Here is a 23685-nt window from a genome sequence, read left to right as displayed (position 1 = left end):
GAAAGATCGTCGTAGGGTCCCTGACTTCCAGTTTACCATTTTAAACGAAGAAATGACATTTCATTTATATAGATGAATAATGATCAATATATAATATAAAGCAAATCAGTGTTAAATGAACCATATCAATACATTTTTTTTAAAAAAAATGAAGAGCTGTGGGGGCAAAGGACAGCGTGGCAGCAGTAACTGTATCCAATAAAGCCAGAGGATGCCTTCAGAGACATATATCTGAATAAATGGAGATCTTATTGCTAAAAGAGGAGGAGCAGTAGGGGGAGAGGAAAGCCAGAGGTGAGAGGGATCCACTCCCTAAACACATGGACGGATCGATGCATATTATGGATTTATTATATGTTATAAATTAGGTTGGTCACGTGCTGGGGAAGCCATTTCCCCTGCGCGAACCGCCTGCCCTCGATTGCCAAAGGTTCACGGTGTGCCTCCCTCTCCCCTCTGGCTTTACCTCTCATCCTGGCGCCTCCGCTTTGATCAATTAGATCTCCATTCCTTCCTTCGGAAAGAAAAACATTAATTAATTAAAAAACAATTAAGTGGGCTGCCCTAAGAGAAAAAAAAAGGAGGTGTAAAAAAAGTCCAATTTTTAGGAACGGGAGAAAGGAAGGTGTGTGGGGGGAGTGAGCGGCGGGTGACGTCATCCACCTGGGAGAAAGAGGAGGAGGAGGAGGAGCGGAGGGAAGAAGGGGGCGGAGACAGAACCCCCTCACGGGGCAGGTGACGTCACCTCCGCGCCTTAGCCAATGGGGAACGAGCTCGGTGGCCGCAGTGTTGGAATGCGGGGAGCCGCAGCAGCAGCCGCGTTTTTCCGCTCCCCCCGCCCGCGCTCGCTCCCGCCGCCGCTCCCCCACTCCACGTGACCGCGCGCGCGAGAGAGAGAGAGAGAGGGGGGAGCCCCCCCGCCCTTATCCCCTCAGGTGAGTGAAAGGAAGGAGGGGGGAAAGGCGGGAAAAGGGGAGCCTCGTCGAGGGAGGGGGGCTTTTCCTGGGAGGGGAAGGTGGGGGAGGGGGCTGTGTTTCTGAGGGGAGCCCATGGGGTGGGGGAGGGGCTTTGGGGGGACTCTAAGGGGAGGGGGTTAGGCGGGGGTGTCTTTTGAGGAGGGGGGAGGGACTGGGGTAAATGTGGGGGGCTTGTGAGGAAGACTAGGGGTGTATTTCTGAGGGGGGTGTCTTGTTTTCCCTTTGGTGGGGCTAAAGGGGGGAGGGGGAGGGGATATTTGGAGGGGGGGAGACCTGGAGGTAAGTTGTGGGGACGGGGCGGATTAGAAAGGTTTTTTTTTGAGCAGGAAAAAGGCAGCTGTCAAGCTTTTCCTTCCCAGACTACAAAGCCCCAAATCCACCACCCCTCCCTGAGAGCTAGTGTGGTGCCTGGGCGGCTTCACACTCTTGGACTCCAGCTCCCATCATCCCCAGAACTGGGGTCCAGGCTTTGGACTTGATATTGGAGGGGGGTTTCATACACTCCTCCCGAATCCATAATTAATTCTCTTTCCCTGATTTGTTTTCCACAAACACACATCGTGTTAAGGGCTGCTTTTTAAAAAGATTTCTGAAGAGGGGAAAGAGAGAGAGAAAAGTTATAAATGTATATATAAAATAAACCAACCAAAGGGAAAGAAGAGAGAACAGAAAAAGAAAAAGGGATAGCTTTTTTTATTTAAAACCTTTTTAATCCCACCTTTCTCCTTAAAAAAAAAAAGAACCCCAGGCTGCTAGTTATGGGTTTATATATATGTATATGTATATATGTATACATACACATACATATACACACACAGTATATATCTTTTTAGGCCAACTAACTCAGGATGTTTGAAGGAAGGAACAAAGAAAAGGGGGACCCGTTGGCTATGAATGTTTATGAAGGAGGCAATCATTGGCTGACCCTTTGCTCCGTTCACAGCAACACAAGCCCGAAGGGGGGCGAATCGCGTCCAGTGCCAGGGACCATGGCCACCTTCCGCCAAGAAAACGTGGAAGACCACTACGAGATGAAAGAGGAGCTGGGCAGGTGATTTGGGGACACACTTTTTGGGGAGGGGGTCCAGCACATGGCAGGGGCACCCGGGGCCAAAACTAAGGGGTGACACATTGGAGGTTTAAACTCACCTCCCAGATTTTTTTTTAAAGGGGCACCAAAAGAAGCCGATTCTTGCCAACGAAGTGGCTCTCTTTATTTATTTCAATTATTTATACTTCTGCTTTCTCCTTAAAAAGGAACCTGAGGCAGGTGTCTTAAAAGGACAATATTTAAAAGCCAGGAACAATAAGTGAATAGAGATTTAGAAAAAAATTATTAAACAAGTATCGTATTTAAAATGGGGAATAAAATCAATGGCCACACCCAGGAATGCTGTGACATTCTTGGTCTGAATCACGGATACCTTTCCCCGGAGCATTTCCTGTCTGACTAATTTGGCTCCAGCCTATCTTCTGAGCAAGCAAACAGGCTTGTGAGGCCAAAAAATAAAATAAAAAACCATAGATGGAGGAGGGAGGAAAAAAGCACCCTAAAGATTTGGGATCTATGCCTTACAAAAGAATTTTGAATATTCTCTTTTTTTTCTCCTTGAAGCGAAATGCAAAATTCTGAGCCAGCGTTATTGCAAATTTTGCTTTATGGGGTTTTAAGCTTCTTGTCGAGGCAGAGAGGGTTCCCTTTTTTTATCTCCTCTTATGTTACGGCTGAAATCTTAAGAATACTGTATGCCCATTGCGGGTGACGGAGAGCCACAATTCAAGGACCCTGATGGTTTCCTCTTGATCAGTCTGAATTTATCACACTGAGAACAAACTGGAAAAAAAAAGGATTTTCCTCCTCTAATTTACTTGCGTGTCAGTTTTAACCTGTTTCACCTTCCTTAAAACAGAGTTCCCCCTTCATTACAAATGGAACAGAGAACTGTTTTGTGTTAGTTTGCTAATTGGGGTTTTAAAACTCTGCTTTGAGATCCAGATTAGTAAGATAATTAAGCCAGAAGTCTGACCCTTTGGGAAGGTAACGTAGATTTCTAGTTTAAACACACTGAGAAGCCACAAAACAGGCCATCAGTGGTGAAAGCAAAGGATCCTTTTGACTTAAAATCAAATTATTCACTAGGAAAAGAGTCTTGAGGTAACTTAGAATTCCATGGCGTAAACTTTCCCAGTTTGCAGCTCACTTCCTCTGATGCAACACAAGTGGTGAAATAAAATGTTTTGTCATCCAGACACCACGAAGATCCTTCTGTCATTTCTGCTACAACCAGTCTGAACGCTCGCAATTTATAAACCAGGGTCTTTAAACCAAGGTTTGATCCAGGTCTGTTTAAAACCAACGCGTAGTCGGAATTCCCTGTTGGGCTGAACTCTGTTTTTTGAACCGACCGATGCTGGGGTTTAAAAGGGGCTTAGAAAAAAAAGCCAGGAAGGGGGCCAACGAGGGAACAGTAAACTGTATAGCCTAATATGGAAAGCCGGCAGTGTGCCGGCATGATCTCAGCTGTAAAAAATGTAAATAACTAGCCTTCCCTACATGGCCAAAAGTCTGCGGCTTTATTAAAAGGGGACGAAAGGGAGCGTCATCTCCTTTTAACTTCTGCCTCTGTTTGGGAGCGCTCCAAAATAATTTACGGGGTGGGTGAATGGGTTTCTGGAGCAGTTCCCCCCCCCCGGGCTAGGTTCCCCCCACCCCCAGTGCTTTCACTGCCATAATACCAGGAGTTGCTCTGCTTGCACCATGGAGGATGATAGCATCAGGAATGCGGTAGTCCCAGCAAATCCGAAGGAGGAACCTGACCCGTGGGAGCTTGTAGAGTTCCCACAGAAGCTGTTTAACTGACCAGAAGCGCTCAGACGGACAGCTGCCAATCTTGCTGGAAAGCCAGGAAAAGAAGGGCCTCTCGAGGTCCCCAAAAGAACAAGCTTTTCCAAACTCCTAAAATAAAAATATAATCTTTTTACTTTTGCCTGTGTAATAGATGATAGGTCGGGGTATATACAGGAAACGACTTTTGACAAATAGGTTTCATCTAAAAATGATCAAAGCCTTTTAAGTATCTGAGAGAATATTATGGGTACCTGGGAAGCACTGTATGCATTGTCAAGATGAACCAAACTTTAGAAAAAAGTATTTGGGCCTATTCCACCGGCTCCATTCAGCAGTCACTGTTCAGTGGATGGCTCCCCTTCTTGCCATTTTATCTTCAGAACAATCCTGGGAAGTATTAGATCAGGTTCAAGAGACTGAGAGAGAAAAGCCTGAGGTCACCCAGTGAGTTTCATAGTTCGCTGGAGACTAGGCGCTGAACCTCCTGCATCCCTGTCTGCTGATTTGGAAGTCCCTGGCTCCATCAGGTCCCCTGGGAATATTTCTTTCTTAGTTAAACCACAGCTTGGGAAAGTTACTCCTGAAGATGGCAGCTTTGAAACCCCATCTCCCCTTTCTCTCTCAAGTGGCATGCCCAGCAGCCCTGCAGGATTGGGGGAATGATGGGTGTTTGAATCCAACAGCTCTGTTCCCTGGCTTGGCGACGAGACAGCCGCTTTGCTAAATTATTTGCCAGAGGCCCTTTGTCTGAAATAAGGCCCATTCAGATGAACTTGCCCACTCTTCTAATGGGACCATCCACCCCAATAATGGGTGAGGGGTTTTCTTGCTGGTTTTGGCACCCTGTGTGGGTGGAAGGACCTCTTATTAGTGCAGAGGTCAACTCAACCTTTCTTGAGGTTCCAGGAAGAATGTTACAGCCTTTAGGGGGGGAGTGTATATAATAGGACCCCTGTATCCACAGGAGGTTGGTTGCGAACTCCCTGTGGATGCTGAAAACCACAGATAACAGCAAACCCTATTAATATCATGGTAAAAGGGGAAAAAATCCTATTTTCACATGCATTACCATAACTGACCTCTAGAGGGAGCCAAAGACTGTTCTATGTGTCCCTCAATAACAAGAATTCATAGCATGGTCTCTGGCTCCCTCTGTTGCTAGTTTGTGGTAGTACATGTGAAAATATTTTTTCTGGGTTTTTCTTTTCATATTTTTAATATTTTTAGAATGTGGATAAGTGGCACTGTGGATACTGATACTGCAGATACGAGCCTCTGACTTTAAAGCATTTTAAATCTTATAGTCGGAACAGAGGCACACCTCAACTGTTTTTTAACCCCTCCTCCTCTCACCCCAGTGGCCAGTTTGCAATCGTGCGGAAATGCCGAGAGAAGAAGACGGACTTGGAATACGCGGCCAAGTTCATCAAGAAACGTCGACTCTCTTCCAGCCGCCGCGGGGTGAGCCGGGAGGAGATTGAGCGGGAGGTAAACATCTTGCGGGAGATCCAGCACCCCAACATCATCACCCTCCACGACATCTTCGAGAACAAAACGGATGTGGTCCTGATCCTGGAGCTGGTGTCCGGCGGGGAGCTCTTTGACTTCCTGGCTGAGAAGGAGTCGCTGACCGAGGAGGAGGCCACCCAGTTCCTCAAACAGATCCTGGACGGGGTCCACTACCTTCATTCCAGACGCATCGCCCATTTCGACCTCAAGGTGAGACACACACACACACACACACACACACACACACATTCACATTCACTCACACAGAAAGAGAGAGAGAGAGGGAGAGAGACAGTGATGTGGGAGATCTGAGCAGCTGCTGCTTTTGTGTGAACCAAGGTGGTTGGAAATCAGATTGTATATCACTGGGAGTATATTGTTCCATTCATTCATTCATTCATTCATTCATTCATTCATTCATTCATTGGCTGGTGCTCTCCCCGTAAGGGGAACTCAGGGCAGCTCACCATGTTAAAAAATTAGAGAATTAAAAAGACAATGAATTATAAATAAAGCAAAGAACCTATAATATAGTAGGACCACCATATCTGTGATATCCGTATCTGCGGTTTCACTTATCTGCTACCTGAAAATATTAAATTAAAACACCCAGAAATATGGTTTTCCAAGATGTGTTACCAGAACTAGAAAGAACCAGAGACTGTGCTATATCTATAGGGTTTGGTATATCCATGGGTTTTCAGCATCCACGGGGGGGCCGGGGCTTGGAGCCGTTCTCCCCCAAATATTCAGTCCTATTGTAGTAATCAATATATTTTGAATGATTAAAAACATTTAAAACTTCAAAAACAAACTTAACTAAAGGGAGAGGGAAAATGCCACCGTTGTAATGGTTGAAAAGGGCTGCCGGCCAGGAATTTGCCCGTTTGCTGAGCTCAGAGGTCATAACTCAACCCCCTTTCCCCCCTTCCTTTCAGCCCGAAAACATCATGCTGCTAGACAAAAACGTCCCCAGCCCTCGCATCAAGCTGATCGACTTCGGCATTGCACACAAAATTGAATCGGGGAGTGAGTTTAAGAACATCTTCGGCACCCCAGAGTTTGTAGGTATGTGCGGGAAAGAGCAGTCCAGAAAGCTGAGAGATTGAAACCCCCCCCCCCCAAGAGGAAACGGGTGTGGTAGGGCATGTGGATGGCTTGGTCACTGAAACACCTTTTCTCTCCCCCCCTTTTTTTCTCTTTTTCTCTAAAGCTCCCGAAATCGTCAACTACGAGCCTTTGGGCTTGGAGGCCGACATGTGGTGAGCGAAGTGGGATCTGCCGAATTTAACAGGCATCAGAAAAGGCAAAAGGCCTGCAAGGGGTTACCGTAGGAGAGCTGAGAAAAGTTACGTAGCGGTTCCTAAGAACCACAGAAAGCCTCATGGCCTCTTAAGGGCTGATCAGCTGGCGTGTGCGCATGAATGTGCATGGATCGGAGCCCACGTACGGAGTTCAGGCAGCCTTCTCTGCCCCTAGGTTGGGGGAGGGGGGTGGCACATGGGCCACGCCAGGCATGACCACGAAGCCCCACCTCAGGCGTGGTGCTAGGGGCCATGGCGGCAAAGGAACAAATATCAGGATGAGTTAGGGCTAGGGTTTCTGGGGGAAGCAGGGGCTCCTCTCCCAAAGTCTTGACCCCTCTGCCTTTTCCCCCCCTCAACAGGAGCATCGGTGTCATCACGTACATCCTGTGAGTACTTCTGAATCAGAATATTTTCAGCCTTGTGTGTCTGGGTGCCAAGAACACACATTTTATGTTTCAGGGCTGGTGATTTTCTCACTTAACAGATAAATAATGGTTCGCTTGTTGGTTTAGAGTAGAAGTTCTTGATCTTGAGCCCCTCCAAAGGTTTGGGGTTTCCAGAATTCTTTCTTGCCCCAGTGAGCTTAGAAGCCCAGTTTCCGGAAAGATCATTTTCTCTCCTAGAAGCTCACCCAAGCCTTCAGAGGCCCTCCTCTGCATCCTCTCACCAAGTAAAGCCAGAAAAATGTCCCAACTAGACAAAAAGCATCTATTAGTTTATTTACTTGTTTAAAATATTTCTATCCTGCATTTCTCCTTGAAAAAGACCAAAGGTGACTTGTATCATTAAAAGGCCAATATTAAAGCCAATAATAGTGAGGATACAAACACTAAAAAAGATCAAATGAATAGTCTACAAAAAACATAAGCCACACCAAAAAACAAGCAACACAGTAAAGTACAACAAGTTATTTAAAAAAAAACTTCTCAGGCAACCAGTCCTTAAGGAAAAGCTTGCCTGAAGAGAAAGGTCTTTGCCTGCTTGTGGAAGGATAGCCAAGAGGGGGCCAGCCTGGCCTCCTGTGGGAGGGAGTTCCAGAGTCTGGGGGCATCCACAGAGAAAGCCATGCCATATTTTGTCCGTCCCCCCCCCCCCAAACACGCCTGTGAAGATGGTGGGACCGAGAGAAAGGCCTCCCCTGATGATCTTAATGCCCTGGCAGGCTGATAGAGGGAGATGCTGGGACCCAAATCGATTAGGGCTTTATAGGTCAGAACCAACAATTTTTCCTCCCGGTCTAGTGTGTTCTGTATCCCTTTTTGCAGCGCCAAAGCCCAAACTTCTCAGGGCTGCTCAGACTCTGAATTGTGGTTTTAAATTGACCATTCCCTTCCCCTTTTTTGGGGGGGTCCTTCTACCCCCCAGCTTAAGCGGCGCGTCCCCCTTCTTGGGCGAAACGAAGCAGGAGACCTTGACCAACATCTCTGCTGTCAACTACGACTTTGACGAGGAGTACTTCGGCAACACCAGTGAGCTGGCCAAGGATTTTATCCGCCGCCTTCTTGTCAAGGATCCCAAGTAAGAGACTCAAGGAGAAAGGTCGGGCTTGTCCTTAGGATCTTCCGAGAGTCTTGAAATGCCCCATTGTGGCCCCCGAGCTGTTGCTGGAGGCCCGAGTTTGTTTGTTTGTTTGTTTTGTTTTATTTAATTTATATGCCACCCACACTACCCAAAGGTCTCTTCAGCGTCTCTGCCACACCCCCTGCGGGAAAAAACATTCTTAATTGTTTTTTTCTGAATAAAACTGGGAGTCACCCAAAGTTCGCTTCTGGTTCCCAATAGAAATGGAAATGGAGGAGTTTTAAAAAGCAGAGAATTTCCCCTCCATAGATACTAAAAGCAAAATGCTGTACATGCCTTTAGAGAAACGTTCTATTTCTGGGAACCCCAGAAAAGTGTTTTGGCTTGGGAGGGTTTTTCAGGTCCTGCAGCCAGTGTGCGTCACCCACAATCTCTCCGTTAAGCCCTCCCAGTCCATACTGGGACCATTCCTGTTCTGATCTCACCTGTCTGTGGCCTGCTGTCCCTGTTCTATAAAGCAACCCATCATCCTCAAGGCTGACAGCTTCTTTTTATATATATATATATAAATGATATATGTATATCATTGCAGGAAACGGATGACCATCGAGCAGAGCTTGGAGCACCCGTGGATTAAGGTAAAAAGCGGAGTCTGTCAGAAAGGATTCGGGATCTTGTCCTCTCTCATGGATGCCAGAAATGCTCATAGATCTTTTTGCGTAAGACCCGTCATGAGCTGGTATCTGCTAACTAACCTTCGGACACAAAAGGGTCCCATTGGAAGCTAGTGAGGGAGAAAGAAAGAAAGGCCCTCACTACATGGCAAGCCAGACTTTTCCTTCCGGTGGGGCTCGAATCCGCCCCAAAGCAATGCCTGGAAACGTTAAAGGGTTTGGTGTGTGGTTGAGCAAACTCTCTTCTCCGATTCCTGCCCTTTTCTTTCCCTCCCCCCCCAACTCTTTGCAGGTGATTAAGAGGAGAAATGTTCGCAACGAGGACAATGGGAAGAAGCCGGAGCGCCGGCGGCTCAAGACGACGCGCCTGAAGGAGTACACCATCAAGTCCCACTCCAGCATGCCTCCCAACAACACCTACGTCAACTTTGAGCGCTTCTCCAAGGTCATGGAGGAGGTGGCGCTGGCTGAGGAGAGCCTGAGGGCCCTGCAGCAAACCAAGAAGTCGTTCCGGGAGGACATGGAGGCCCTGAGGGCCATCTACGAGGACAAAGAGGTCTGGTACAAGGAGGAGAACGAGGCCATCGGCCAGGACCTCCGGCAAATCCGGCAGGAGATGCAGAAGACGGAGGCCCTCAAGCGGCAGACCCAGGAGGCGGCCCGGAGCGCCTCCCTGGCCGCCAATGGGCTGAAGCGGCGTTACCGGAAGCTGGAGAACCGCTACGAGGCCTTGGCCAAGCAGGTGGCGTCGGAGATGAAGTTCGTGCAGGAACTGGTCCGCTCGGTGGAGCTTGAGAAGCTGGAGGGAGGGGAAGGGGGCTGCAGCCTCCGTTAAAGCCCCCGTCAACCTCATGGAGGCCGATGCCGGTTTGCCTCGCCTTTCGTGGGGCTCCTGCTTTCATCCTGGCGCAGTGGTTTCCAAGACTCCAGAGCCCGTCATGCTGCCCGACTGCTTGGACCTCTGCGCAACAGATGTGATTCTTGTGTGCTTGAATCCCACATTCTTTTTTTCCCCCCTTTCTGAAAACAGTGTGCTTATTTAAATAACTAAATAGATGGTTTCTGGTTAGAAAAGGCTAAGGGTGCTCCTTCCCTTCCCGTCGGGCTGGTGCTTTCTTGAAGATCCAAAGCTATGTCAGAAGGCTCCCCAAGGAAATATCTCCAGGTGTCCCTGACGTTTTTTCTCCCCCTCTGAACGACTTTCCAGCTGCAGAAAAGAACATCAGAAGCCTGTTTCAGACATCGGTCACAACTCGCCTTCCGTGGTTCTAAGTGCGGGGAAGCCATGCATTTCTGGAGATCAACGTGTCAATACGATCAGTGAGATTAAAAAAAAGAGGGCCCGTGAGATTAAAAAAAAGAGGGCCCCATCTCCCATTCCAACCTGAAATTGGGCTTTTCGGGTGAAACCTACTCTCTCTGCATCATCTTAAGCCTTAATTGCTGCTTCTTTCCCAGGGCTGAGGCTTCATGTCACACACCTCAAGAGTTGTGTGTTTTTTCCCTCGGGCTCCAGGTCCTGAAAAAGCTACAGTCAAAAAACGCCGTAGGGAACCTTCATCCCTGTTGGAGCCCTTGAGCGAAGCGTGGTGGCTTTTAGCAAGTCCTGTGTCATGAATTTTGGGGGCCAGATGAGGGCAGGAGAGTTTTCTCTGAATGTTCCTTTTAAGAAACATCAGAGAGGTGTGCCTCCGGAGCACCAGTGCCTCGCCTACATTAGGAATGCGGACAGCCAGGAAGCGTTACCCTAATAAATCCCGTTTCCAAACATTATAGGATTTTTGTCACTCTCTGGCATCCCTATTAATCAGCCCAGCGACCACCCTCCTCTTCTGAGACACCTCAAAAGCCCCAAAGGGCATTTCACACACACCCTTTTTCCCCTTCTTTCTAGCGATCCATTTCTGGAGATAGCTACACCTACTGGTTCCTCTGATTATTCTTCCTTTAATGTCCTGTGTACCTCCTTCTGAGTTTGCGGCACCTCCTGGTCCTTCCAGCTGCTCCATTTTGACCTCTGGTCCCATCAAAGCATAACCTCTGGAGTTTACTGGTTCTGGAGCCCGGGCATCAGTTGATGCCTATATTTCGAACAGGGCTTAGGAAGGGCGCTCCGAATTATGGGAGCCTTGGTTTCTTTTCTGCTGCGCTAAGCATCAAAGAGTGGGTACCCGGTATTTCCTTTGACGACGCCTTGCTTCCTGGCTCTTCCTCATTTCCTGTCTTGAGCCGAGAATCTTTTTGCAAAATGGGAATCTTGCATCCTTCTGTTAAGCCAGGAAAACCTCTTATTTTTTAAAAAAATACTGTGTTACACGCAGCAAATAAACTTGCTGAACAACTGCTCGCCCACTGGCAGAGGAGGAAAAATTGGTAGTCGTAGGCAGCTGTCTTTTAGGTCGGCTTTCCACTCCTGGCCTTGCTGGGCAGACCCTGAAGAGTTAAAAAGGAGTGTAAGGAGTAAGAGATTTTCCTTCTGTTACTCCTATTATCTGGTTTTCCCTCTAGACACATCATTCCTTCAAAGCTCCATGCCCAAGCGGTCACAACTGCGTCAGTGAAGTCTGTGTTTCTCTCCTAATGACTAATCACAAAGCAAAACCAAGCCTGTTTGCAACGTGCAGAGAGGAAGGCAAGCTCAGGTTGGGATAAATGGATATTTTTTTTTTCCTTTTTAGCAGATCCCCGCTTCTAATGACATGTTACCTGTATCACATCATCGTGCCCAAGGATTTCCCTGGAAAAGGAAAATGGGCTGAATAAGATGGAGCCTGAATTCCTGACATTTACAATGTCTTATATATCAAAGAGTTCATTATTATGGGATTCTTAGGCTTGAGTGCAGAGCAAGCGAGCCAAAATGATGCCATTTCAACACTTGTGCATCCGAATGTACACCGTGGTGCTCCTGCACTGTCTGTGCAAGGCTTTCGTGCTACCAACCCTAGCCAAGAGGGTATGAGGAGTAAGATGAACATTCATAAGGCATGAATGAACAGTGAGAGTTTGGTTGTAGACAAACCGGGGGGGGGGAAGAAAAACAAATAAACAGGATAGGATTCCCAACCTGGCTCCTTTTCAAACTTGGCTGTGTTTCTCCTGCAATTGACACAAAGCCATCAGCAAACCACACCTAGGATGCTAATCCATTGTGATGTCAAAGAATAATCCTACAATAATAACAATAAAACCTTTTTTTATAGCAAAATGAGAAAGTTGCTTTTTTATTCGTCCTTTCCAGTGTTAAGGAATTTTTTTTAAAAAAGGATAGTCATTGGATATCTTTCTTGAGTTTTATTTTGTGGGAAAATAGCTGAGAAAAGTTTGGATTATTATTATTATTATTTTGGATTAGAGGTCCTGGACTCCCAACTTCGGGGGCCAGGAGGATGGGGGGGCTGGACCCAGTGTGGTTGTGTGGTTGAAGCTTGAGTGCTAAGGAGAGGCACATATCCGGCCACGAACCTAGTCACCTTTGCACCGAGTGTGGCCTACCTCACAGGGTTGTTAAGTGGCGGAGGAAGCGAAGCCACGTATCTGTTCGGATTGGAAATCCATCGCCTTGCCCACTCCTGTATTCAGGATAGGATGTCACTGGATCTCAGCACAGTTGCAGCACCCTTAATTCAATTCCGTAACTGCTTTCTGGGAGGGAAGGCAAGCCCCAATTATGGACCAGAGACCGAGCCACTGGTGGGGGAGGAATGGCCTTCTGAAAAGGAGGAGCCACCCAGCTTTCTCCGGCCAGGCGGCATGAAAGCGCAAGCCGAGGGCCGCGTGTCTGAAAAACAGCCCCAACAAGCGGTTTTATTCCATCCCTGAGTTTCTGCCCAGCAAAACGGGTTCATCTTTTAAAGTGGCACAGAATTTCAGGAGTTTCTGTTTTCTCCCTCAGCATAAGCATGACAATTTTCTTTTATTTTTAAATTTGGCCATATGTTGGGAGAAAACGTGGCAGATCCTTGCAGCTTTTCAGGACACACGGCCTTGAAGCCGATTTTGGGAAAGGATGGAAGGTCATGTGACGACCAGCAGCTTTCTTGGGTTTTAACAAAACCCACCACGATGGCTGTTAGGAATCCATCAAGTTCCAACACCCCCATCAAATCTGTTTTATTCTTTTATATATTCTAGTGTTCCATTTTAATGAGGGCTTGAGTGGCTGCAAACTCAGAGGGGAAAAAAAATAAAAATATGTGATAACTGCTTTTAATGCAAAGGTGGAAGAAGCCTATGTGTGAAAGAGTAGCCATGATACTGGAAAAAAAGATTAAACTGTGTATTGCAATGTATTCAAAAAGTCTGTGGAAAGGTGGTTCAGTGTGTGCCCTCAATCCTTTGGAAAATGTCGGTTGTCATTGCTTGAACCTCCCCGGCTATTGGATGTTGCAGAAATAAAATGCTTCATGTTGTCTTCGTTGGGGGCAAAAATGAAACCTGGGGAACCTTGTTCCCCAGGGAGGAAGTTTATAGGCCCTGGGAGCTTATAGGGCCAGCCTTTTGAGCTTCCCGGGCAGCAAAGGAATGCGTTAAACCAGCTGCCCTTGGTTACTCTTCCTTGTGTGTTGCGGGGGGGGGAAGGAGAATTATCCCATGGCCATTGTGTTTTCCCACCCATGGTGTGATGTGGAGTGGGATCTCTCTTTGATTTTTTTCCCCCGCCCCATTTATCATGGGGCGCTGACAAGAAGATGCCCTCCTTGCCATTTTATAGGATGTCTCCAGTCTCAATCATTGCCCGGTTGCGTGTATGTGTGTGTTTGTGTTCACAGCCTTGGTTTTCTCTGCTTTTCCCAGAGGTTAGATACATGGCATTGTGTTGGATAAGGAACAGAAGATAGTGCAGGGTTGGAGGGGGAGAAAGTCACACCTGCTGGGATGTCCAGAGGGCTGGTTACTGAACAGACGCATAGTCATATCGAGTGTTGTTGGATTTGTTTTTGTTTTTTTAAGCTTTGGACGGTCTCCAGACACTTACAAGCATCAGCAAGCTGCAACCCATTTTCTAGCCAGCCTGCGAGGATCATTTTAAGGGCCTTCAGGGGGTCCGGATCAGGCTTTGGCAGCTGCAGCGGCCCAAGAACCTTGCTCAGGTCTAGTTTGGGGTGGTTGTTGTGTTGTTGGGTTTTGTTTTTTGTTTTGCTCCATGTGGGAGACCATTGGGTGTCTGATCATCTTGTGATGAGAAGCCGCAAAGCCCAGCCCGAAGCTCACCAAGCCAAAACAACCGTGCAAAGAGAGGGAGGGAGAGAGAGAGATTTCTGGGGACTCTAAATCCCAGAATCCACAGTGGGCTAGGGGAGTTGGCGCCCCTCAGCTTGGATGAGGCTGTAACTCCAAAACCCAGCCTTCTTGAGCTCTCACAGTCGCTGGCCAGCTGTGAGTCTGCCTTCACGTTTACCCAGCCATCTACAAAATAATAGTCGGCTTGTACTCATGGGCTTTGTTCTCCTCCTGGAGGTTTTGGCCCGGAAAGGGCAACCTCGGGTGGGTGTGCCCCAGGTTGCTGTTTTTACACACCACGCGTCCTGTGGCTTTGGGATGGGGGCGGGCAGCCTTGTTGACCAAGGATCTTGGAAAGGGCCGTGGTGGCTTTTTGGGAGAGTGCTGATGCCTTCCAAGGGGAAATGTTTGGCATTCTTGACGCCGCTCCTCCTTGTGGTTGGCATGGCCCCTGTGGGATGATGCGCCAGACAGTGGCTGAGCAAAGAACGTGGCGGGTGGATGAAAAAAAGGGGGGGTGGAGAAAGAGAGAGAGGTTCTCTTGGTTTCTCCAAGCCATGTGGCCCAGTTTTGGAGGGTTGGCGAGCCATCCTGCTGGGAAGGAATGTCATTTCCGTTTCTCTGATGGATGTGAAAATAACACCCCAGTTTTCTCACTGCGGGAATCAAGTCCAGCCCTTCTTCCTCCCTCCACCACCCCCCAACCAGCTTCTGCCCGGTGGAAAACGTGGCTTTTGGGATGACAAATCCCATCAGTCCCTGGCGGCATGGAGAATGGGGGAGGATGATGGTGTTTGTTTTCCCGCCACACCTGAAAGGACACGCTCTGCTCGGCTTATGTTTTAAATTCCTTTGCTTTGTCCCAAGTTCCTCTCTGGTCCTCCTCGTCGTTGGCATGAAAGGACCCAGTTTTGGGGTTATGCCAGCTTTTTGGGGGGTAAAGGGACTGCAACTGACAGGTGAAAATGAGAGGAAAAAGTGCCCAGATGTTCTGGGTGAGAATCATAGGTGTGGCAGCTGCTGGTTATTTTTTTTTATCTCTTAGGGATTGTTTTTGGGCTTGTTTGATTCTGGCATCCCAAATCTGATGGGGATTTCCTTCCCGATTCCCAGAGTTTTGCAAAAGAAATGTTTTTTTCCACCTGTCCCGATGGGGCTGAGGAAGTCCAGAGTTGGAGAGAGGGGCTGGATCCACACCGGTGGAGCACACACACCCCCACGTGAGGCACCTCCCCTAAGGAACCGCCGGATCCAGAGGATCTTGGCCCGAACAGATTTGAACGCGGGGCTCCTCGTCTCTCCCAATGGCTGCCCCTCAGATCTGGTGCCCCCCAGATTTTCAGGGGAGACGCTGTTGTCCGGAAACCAAAGCAGCCCTATGGAGGAAGGAGGAAGCTTGCCTCGGGCCAGGTCTGGACGCTCCTCAGAAGCTGTGAACAGGAAGCAAGCAAAGAGAGAAGGTACACATTTGTCAATATCCTGCGTGTGTCCATTTTTGCATATGGCACTCTCTGTCCTGTTCTCACTTCCCTGACCTAATTTGATCCTATTAATTCACACTAAATCTGCAGAATTTAATCTCAACCCAGCCTCACCCAGTGGCTCCCTTTCCCCCATAACCTGAGATTTTCCACACCCTCCCACCTCATCTTCAGACTATTTTCCCCACTCTTTTTTTTTGCCTGAATATCCTAAAGGGTTCTCCCCTCGGATCCACCTGATTTGTACCTAGTAAATGTTTTTACGTTCCTATCTCTCATCGTCATCTCAGAACAGCAGATCTGGAAGGGACCCTCTGGGGGATCATCCAGTCCAGCCCCTTGCCAGGAAGGCCCAGATTCGAACTCGTGACCTCAGACCAGAGACCATAAAACCCCTGAACTATTTTTGATTGCTTGGGGAGGTATATGCAGGCGCAGGGGAGCCCTGCATTTTAAGAGCTGTGCCAGGACCAGGGCAGGAAAGAAACCCTGCAGTCCGAAAAATCCGTATCTGGTGGTTTTCCCCACTTTCATTTTTGTGGGTTTACGAGGACACGGGACCTGCTTAAAAGAGTCTCCCCACCAACCCCAATACCTTGTTATCTTGCAGTTGTGGGTGTTGACATGGGAGCCTGTGTAGGTCACGTCACACCGGACGATATTGTTTGTGAAGTCCGACTCGGGCACCAGGAAGTCCGGATTGACCGTCACCTCGGGAGGGAGAAGAGAAGAACCGTCAGACTCTCCTCGCTGTGTCCTCGCTGGTTTGTTCCCCGAGAGCCGGCTTGTGGCCCTCACTCAAGAAGAAGGGAAGCTTTTCTACCCCAGGGAGAGGGGAGCTGAATCTGGCTTCAGAAAAACTCTCGGGGAGTCCACCTTCCAGTGGCAGATAGTTCTGAACGTTTAAAAAAGGGGTGAGGGAAGGACCAGCTGGCTTGGATTCCTTGAGAAGGAAAAGGAAGCACCCTGAAATATGACAAGCTGGCCACTCCAAAATAGGGTCCCCCAATTGCAACTGTTAGCCCCATGAAAGTGTGGGCCAGAAGCTGAGCTTCTCCACCACCAGCCCGCGCCAAGCTAACGGGGCGGCCACCGTGACCCAAAATTTGGGGGGACCCCAAGAATCAACAAGGCCCTCCCATGCACTGAAGCTTGTAGGAACTCGGCCGAAATAGAAAGAAAAAGAGCAAAGTTTGGGGAAGGAAAAACCCCAGAACTATCGGTCCCAGGATTCACCCGCGAGCTGGGAGTTGTAGATCGTCGGGGTGGAGAATGAGAATCTTTTTCGGCATCGGCTTGCAAAAGATCCCCATTTCTCCCGAGTCCACCACGTCCCTTTCCCAGTGGCCTGAATTCAGCTGAGCCCACAGCTACCTTGAGAATGTAATTCCCCGGGGCCACGTCGGTGATGTCGATCCACTGGCAATCGATGTTGGCGTGGTAGGTGTCATAACAGCCGGGACCCAGACCCTAAATGCAGGGGGAGGGGGATAAAACCACGAGAAAACAGCCCTGTTTTTTTCCATTCTTGGAGACGAGACATGGGGAAGAGTCCGAGGTGGGGAGGATTCCAGGAAACCACGTCTTTTGTGAGGGCCGGATGGCCGTCCCAAAAGCAGAAAGGTCGGTAAAAGGGGAAACGATGAAGTGATGGGGGGGGGAACAAGCTTTATTTGACACAAATAAAAACATTTGCTCAGCATGGGAAGGAGCAGCCACCTGCCAAGTAACACTTTCTGGAGTTTTCAGGTGCCAGAACATTCCAGGGTGGTTTATTTTATTTTTATTCCCCCCCCTCACTGCAACAGAGAAACCCCAGTTATTCTTGGAAATTATTCCCTGTTATTTGTGTCTGTGAGCTCGGCATGAGTTATTTGAGAAATAATCTGTTGCCATGTTTCTATTTACTACCTGCGTCACATGTGTGCAGGAAAAAAAACCCACTTAGGATGGATCAGAGAAACAACAGAACCGCAAACATTGGATGCTTTTAGTCACTTAAAAAGTAACTTTTCAAAGCCAGTAGGAACGGCAACTCATGGCCTTGGCCTTTGCCCTGCCAGCCTGTCCCGTTGGCTGTGGCCAGGGATAGTCAAGCCCACCTTTTCCTCTCCCGCCACCAGCCCTCACCTGGGTGTGTGCGGTGCAGGCGTATCGCCGACGAACACCTGGGTCGCAGTTCGTGTCCTCGAGGCAGAAGCTAGCCTTGTGACCCTCGGCCACTTTTTCGTGGTTGGTGGCATTCAGCAGATCATAGTTGCTGAAGGCGTCCATGCTATGATAATGCCTGGGGGGGGGGGAAGAGAGGGGAACACGTTCAGACCTCCAGTGAATCTTCCTGGGGATGGGAAAAGTCCCTAGTTTTGGACTACAGCTCCCACAACCCTGGCTGGAGGATTCTGGGACTTGTAGTCTTTAAAAAGGTAACTTTTCAAGGCTGAGGACACGCAGAGAGAGACAGAGCACACGCTGTGAGTCAGGTCAAGCTAAGAGGGAACATCTTAGAGCCCCTTCGCCTCTTATTGATTGGGATTGCCTTTAATTGATTGGAATGGCTTCCTGAAATAGCTTTCTAGTCCTCATGAAGGTCGAAAGCAAGGAATTGCTTTAAAGAGAACCCCAGAAAGCGAATGCAGGCCTTGGGCGCTCCTGCCTTAGCCCAGCTGGCCCAAAGGGTATAATTTTACTCCGGAATTATTGCCTATATTTTTAATGTTTGCTTCTTGGGGCCCATGGAGTGGTCGCAATTTGAACTCAGATTTGTGCCCCCAAACAGGACAGGAAGGGGGGGGAAATTAACACCCATCGAGCAGCAAGCGAAACATCACCCCCAGTGCGTGCTGCGGCTGACTTACTGGTGGCAGCTGTGCCATTCCCAGTCTCGCTGGGGCTTCACTGGGAGGAAGTCGGATGTTCCTTGGTTCTTGACCCTCTGTGGGAAGCGGAGCAGGACCCGGTAGCTGATCGGGCTGACCCCCGGCTCATAGGCGGACCTGGGGGAAGGAAAGAGGCGAAATCGTCGGATGACGTCGGCAACGTACCATTTCCCAATTTTTATAGGAGGAGACAAAATCTACGCTGCAAGGAGAGACCCCAAGAAGCCCCGCTTCTCGAGAGATTGGGAAAATGCCCTTTGAGAGATGGGAAGCATTTGAATTTGACCTTTGGAAGGAGATAGGGAAGGTAAGACAGTTCTGCTGCCCTATTTAAAATGTTCACTCAGGTGGTGGTTGTGATGGTCCCATCACGTCACCTCCAACTTTGTTGACCCTCTGAATGAGTGCTTTCCGAAATGTCCCCCTTTCACAGCCCTGCTCAGCTCCTGAGAACTCAAACATCAGGGTTTCCTTAATAGAGTCCATCCATCTCACCTGATGCCCTCCTCCCTTCCTGCTGCCTCCAGTTTTGTTTTGCTATCGTAGGAGGGCAGAATCAGAATGAACCTTAGTGAATAAATAACTCAAATACATCTCTATGTTTTACGTCACAGCACGGCAGCTCCCTGCTATCGCTTGCAAAAGTAAATTTTGGGCGGATCAGGTGTCCCGGTCCACCACCTGGCTGCTTTATACCAAAGCCTGCCTTTTTAGTTTTCCAAATTCTGCCCAACTTTCTCTCCCACCAAAGCATGCTACTTTTCCTGCTGTGGCCTGAAAGAAAGGCGAACCCCCATCTGGACCAACCTGGCAAGGCAGTTCTCTTCGGCCGCGCACTGCAAAGCGTAGAGCTGGACCCGCTGGAGGTAAGTGGACGATTGAATGAAATACGGATCGGGGATCAAGTCGGGCAGACCTGGGAGGGAGAGAGAGAAAACACACCAGAGTAATGGACCATTGAAAGCTCCAGACGGCTCCACGAGTTCTCCCAGAGCTCTTTCCATCTCAGGCCTGTAAAACCAGTTTGGTGCCTGGGACGCCAGTTCATAGACCAGAAAGAGAGCTGCCCATCCAGGGTGCCCCCCAAAAAATAGGCAGAGTTTCGTGGGAACTGAACGGCTGCCAAGCTTTCTTTGGTATCAGTTTTTGCCCACTGAATTGGGAAGATTCAGAGAGTTTCGTGCACCTAAATATTGAATCTATTTTCATCTTAGAACGGCAGAGCTGGAAGGGACCCCCCCTCCCCATAGATCATCCATTCTCCAGCCCCTGTCAAGGAGGCCCCGTGGGGGATTCGAACTCCCAACCGACTCGGTGCCACTGTGGAAACCCCTGGCCACCCGATGTTGCCTTGGTTGGGCTTCCAGTTGGACAGTTTTAAAAGGGGCAGATCGACAGAAGCTAATGGCTATGGGGTCCCGGGCATTGAATTCTGCCGCTCTCTCCTCTGATTCTTCACTCCCACCCCACACAGTCCCAACACACACACACACACACACACACACACACACAAAGAGCAGAGCTCACCATGATGGAAGTAGTTGGTCCCGTAGCCATGCCTTTGGGGGTCGCTTCGGGGTCCCGGACGCTCCCTGGCGACAGGGTAGGCATCGTAGAAGACGCTGTTCTGGCTTCCAGAGGGGTCTCCGGGGTCATCCTCGGTGGCATCTCTGGGGTTCTGGGGACCCCCCTCTCGGGGAACGGGGGTACGGAGAGGAACAGGGGTCCCCTCGGTCTCGTTGAGCCCCGGTTCTGGCTGTCCTCCTCTAGCTGCCGTGGGGGTGACCGGGGGCCTCTCCGGCCTGTTTTGGACGGAGGTCCAGGGCCCCAAAACATCACGCCCTCGGGGGGTCTCCCAGCCGACCTGGGGCCCCCTGACTCGGCTGGCGGGCAGGGCGCCTTCCCCGCCGGCACGGCTGGGGGTCGTCCGCACCTCAGGGGGTGTGGTGGGGGCTCTGTGAGTGGAGGAGACCTCCCTTCCCGAGCCCTCTTCTCCTCTGGAGAAGACCCTCCCTTCAAGGGGCTGGAGACCCCCGGCCCCTGGCCAAGGCGGTCCGGATCCGAGGGCCCCCCGGAGGGTCTGTGGAGCGATCCGGAGGTAAAGCCTCTGGCCCCCGCCGGGGGGCTGGAACCGGGCGGCCGTGTTGAACAAGCTGAAGAGGCGCCCTCCGTCCTGCCAGCGGATCGCCTGCCTCCAGGCGGGCTGAGCGCTGACGCCGCCCGGGGGACCCAGCGCCGCCGCCACCAGCAGCAGCCCCGCCAGCAGAGCCAGGACGGGCGGCCTCTCCGGTTTCAGCACCGAGGTCAGCAGCGCCTGGCAGCCCCTTGCCGTCCCCAACATGCTGGCTGGCGGGCGAGCCGGAGGCGAATGGAAGCCAGAGGCTGGGGGGCCCGAAGAGAAAAGACGGGGGGGGGGGAGGAGGAGGAGACACCGACGCCTCAGGGCCCATCCCAGAGACTCTGCCCTCCCCTTGGCCAGCAGGCTGAAGTCCAAAAGGTGAAGCGGCAGGAAGGAGAGGTCCATCCCTCAGTCTGCTTTGGTTTCTCTCCACCTCTTTTCCTTTCTCTCTTTCTCTCTGGGTGTTTGTTGATCTTTCTGGCTTGAGCTTCTGCTTTGGTTTCCTTCTACAAGCCTAAAACTTACTCCTTCCTTCCTTGCTTGCTTTCTCTTTCTTCTTCCTTCTCAGTTTTTCCCTCCCTTCCTCCCTCCCTCTTATCCATTATCAGCTCCTTCCTTCCTCTTATCCATCAACAGCTCTTTCCTTCCTTCCTTCCTTCCTCTTATCCATCATCAGCTCCTTCCTTCCTTCCTTCCTTCCTTCCTTCCTTCCTTCCTTCCTTCCTTCCTTCCTTCCTTCTGTCAGTCCATCAGTCCATCCATCCATCCATCACCTCTTTCCTTCCTTCTTTTCTTCCTCTCCTGCCTCCCACGGGACACACTCCTCCCATCCCCCTCCATCCCACCCCACCCCACCCCCGTTCTACTTCGCAAGGCTGTGGTCCCTGATCCTGACACAAGGCAGCCCTGCAACTGAACCCCAAAGTGTGACCAAACCAAAGGGGACAGTGAATCCCCAGCGTGGGGTGGAGGAAAACATGCTCCCGATCCTGGGTCAGGCCTTCCAAAGGGGGTCATGTCCTTTCGAAAAAGGCCCCAGTAAAATTCCTTCCTCTGCTCTGCCGCCTCTCTCGGTTGGGAAAATATTTGCAGGAGGAAGTGGGCTGGCTGGCAGTTGCTAAATAAAGGCCCTGGTCAATATTTGGCTGCTCACGTGGGTCGGGATCCCACAAGGAAAAAGCCAGAAGCTTGTTGGCCTTTGCTTTCTCAGGACCAACACACACAAACACACAAACGCACATCCCTCCTTAGTGCCTTTCAGACTGGGACAGGAGATGACTCTGGACGCTGCTTTGTTAGCCTTTAACGGGACCCTGGAAAGGGCCGGAAGGGAGCTTTTGTGGCATGAGGTGCAGTCCAGAAGAAACCCCTTTTACGCTACAGGGGTGAGTGAGCCTCAAAGGAGCAGAGAGATGTGAAAACTATCACTCTATTTGTGTGTCTGTGTTCGATTACGCATGATAAATAGGGATTTTTCTACCCTCTGGTATTGTACTAAAACCCACAGCGGTCAGGCCCCGAAGCCAAATAACAGAAGATAAGAGAAAGTACTTCTTTGGCACAACTACACTGTGGAACTCCCTGCCACAAGGTTTGGCAATGGGCCACTCAGAAAAAACAGGTCAGGTACATTCACAGTGGTTAAGGTGACCTACTCAGGGGGTGGGGGAAGGGGCTGAGGTCCACCATCAGCGTCCCAAGTATCATTTCTGCCTTGGAATTAGTTCCTGGGGAACAGCAGATGGAAAGGTATGGGTGTTGTTTGGCGTGCTGCTTCCCTGAGTGACGGGCGAGTGGCACAGAGTTCCCCCGTCGCAAATCAGCGTGGCCTTTAAAGGTGCCACGTCGCCTTGGAGGTGTGTTCCTCCACGAATCTTCTCACAATTTTTCCCCAATAATTTCATTTTTAAGGTTATGCTGTTGCCACGCTTGAGACACCGTTTGCTGAGAAAAAAAGAGGAAAGCAAGAGGAGAGGAACACCAGCCATGAGATGGAGAGACCCCATCCAAGAAGCCCCAGCCTTGTTTTCCTGCAAGATCCGAGCCCCGGATTCATCGGACGGCCATGAATCCAACGGGCACAGAGCAAGAACGCCGGAGGGTTCGGGGAAGACCGTCAGCAGGTGGAAGCTTTTCTGAGCTCGGACGGACAGGTGGGTGGCTTCAGCGATGATGATGATTCTTATTTGGGGAATTCCACCGGGGGGGGGGAGAGCCAGCGGACGTCTCCCTGTCTGAGCTGGCCTCATCAGAGCAGGGACATGCCACCAAAAATAAAATAAACCCCGATGAGGTGAAAAGGCCCACTGTCCGGAGCAGGAGACTGGACAGAGCGGCCGAGGTAAACAAGGCCAAGATGCCCGAGGCCTCCGTTGGGCGTCCCACGAAACAGATGGCATTTGTCCTTCCCGGGCCAGCCGTGGTTTGGCTAGACAGGTGAGCCACGGCTCAGGAATCTGCTCAATCTGTTTCTCCGCCACCGCCACCACCACCACCCCGAAAAAGACAGGGATCCTTTATTTCCATGGCTCTGGCCTTCTGGGGGTCCCGCCCGGCGGCTGGATAAGATGGCGAGAGGGTGGCCATGGAGGGCGTTCCAGACACACACACCCCGGCAAGGAAGACCCAGAACTGGGACGGAGGAGCAGGTGGAAAGTAACTTGAGTTCCTTTCCGATAAGTTGTTTTCCTCGCCGAGTCCTCGGGCGGAATTTCCAAAGTTCCATTTTTGCAATTTCTGAAGGGCATTTGAAAACCTTGTTGGTGGGGATTTTTCAAAGCTCCTCTTAGCATAGTTGGTTTATTCCCCCCCCCTTTTAAAAACTAACAAAAAGCAACAGAAAGACAATTAGCAAAGATAATTAGCGGTGCCAGCACTTCTACCCCCTTCAGTGGCTCCCGATCCATTTCTGGGCCTGATTAAAGAGGTCTCTTTTCTCCTGTGAAGGCCCTTCTACTTGGCCTTGGGGACTGAGAGACATTTGTGTTTTATTTTATTACATGTTTCGGTCGTGTCTCAGGATTCTTGACGAGTCAGGGCAAGAGGATCAGCCGCCCCACCCCAAATTTTTTTGTCTGCACCACGTCCCTGCGAGGTCCTGTCACCCTGAGCAGCTCCATCGCCCTGGCTGGCTGGGACATAGATGGTTTA

General features: G+C 50.1%; 2 protein-coding genes and 1 long non-coding RNA gene across 5 annotated transcripts in view; 2 read left to right on the top strand and 1 right to left on the bottom strand.

Moving 5' to 3' along the window:
* Positions 1–760: 760 nt before the first annotated feature.
* Positions 761–12051, top strand: DAPK3 (death associated protein kinase 3). Of its 2 annotated transcripts, XM_078378823.1 has the most exons (9): positions 761–935; positions 1921–2028; positions 5184–5544; positions 6273–6402; positions 6548–6596; positions 7001–7027; positions 8007–8159; positions 8755–8800; positions 9129–12051. In XM_078378823.1, exons 2-9 carry the CDS (start codon positions 1967–1969, stop codon positions 9669–9671), a joined length of 1371 nt encoding a protein of 456 aa, XP_078234949.1. In that variant the 5' UTR covers positions 761–935; positions 1921–1966; the 3' UTR covers positions 9672–12051. The 2 variants fall into 2 exon arrangements, with proteins under 2 accessions (XP_078234949.1, XP_072834145.2); XM_072978044.2 differs by lacking the exon at positions 761–935 and having other exon boundaries at positions 1256–2028.
* Positions 11139–22459, bottom strand: LOC110072652 (protein-lysine 6-oxidase). 2 transcript variants are annotated; one of them, XM_020781195.3, is made up of 7 exons: positions 19944–22459; positions 19224–19332; positions 18396–18533; positions 17671–17827; positions 16915–17010; positions 16136–16251; positions 11139–15489 (listed from the first exon to the last, which is right to left on the bottom strand). In XM_020781195.3, the coding sequence occupies exons 1-7, from the start codon at positions 20938–20940 to the stop codon at positions 15483–15485; spliced, it is 1620 nt and encodes a 539-aa protein (XP_020636854.3). In that variant the 5' UTR covers positions 20941–22459; the 3' UTR covers positions 11139–15482. The 2 variants fall into 2 exon arrangements, 1 of the variants encoding a protein (XP_020636854.3); XR_013537903.1 differs by lacking the exon at positions 17671–17827.
* The window catches only part of LOC144583967 (uncharacterized), an 18224-nt gene continuing 13069 nt past the window's right edge, over positions 18531–23685 (top strand). The window contains exons 1-3 of the long non-coding RNA XR_013537904.1: positions 18531–18723; positions 19168–19282; positions 22447–22688. This is a non-coding gene — a long non-coding RNA (uncharacterized LOC144583967). The remainder of the gene's footprint in view (positions 18724–19167; positions 19283–22446; positions 22689–23685) is intronic.

Source organism: Pogona vitticeps, chromosome 7 (assembly GCF_051106095.1).
Source record: "Pogona vitticeps strain Pit_001003342236 chromosome 7, PviZW2.1, whole genome shotgun sequence".
Lineage (NCBI taxonomy): Eukaryota > Metazoa > Chordata > Lepidosauria > Squamata > Agamidae > Pogona > Pogona vitticeps.
The sequence above is the reverse complement of the archived record's forward strand: the minus strand, read 5'-3'. Positions and strand labels throughout refer to the sequence as shown.

Excerpts from the sequence above, each read along its gene's own strand:
- DAPK3 (XM_072978044.2), top strand. The coding sequence starts at position 1,826 with ATGTTTGAAGGAAGGAACAAAGAAAAGGGGGACCCGTTGGCTATGAAT. Across the intron at positions 8,160-8,754 it reads CTTCTTGTCAAGGATCCCAA|GAAACGGATGACCATCGAGC; the intron begins GTAAGAGACTCA and ends ATATCATTGCAG. Across the intron at positions 8,801-9,128 it reads TGGAGCACCCGTGGATTAAG|GTGATTAAGAGGAGAAATGT; the intron begins GTAAAAAGCGGA and ends AACTCTTTGCAG.
- LOC110072652 (XM_020781195.3), bottom strand. The coding sequence starts at position 20,940 with ATGGACCTCTCCTTCCTGCCGCTTCACCTTTTGGACTTCAGCCTGCTG. Across the intron at positions 19,333-19,943 it reads GACCAACTACTTCCATCATG|GTCTGCCCGACTTGATCCCC; the intron begins GTGAGCTCTGCT and ends TCTCCCTCCCAG. Across the intron at positions 16,252-16,914 it reads CGGGGAATTACATTCTCAAG|GTGACGGTCAATCCGGACTT; the intron begins GTAGCTGTGGGC and ends CTCCCTCCCGAG.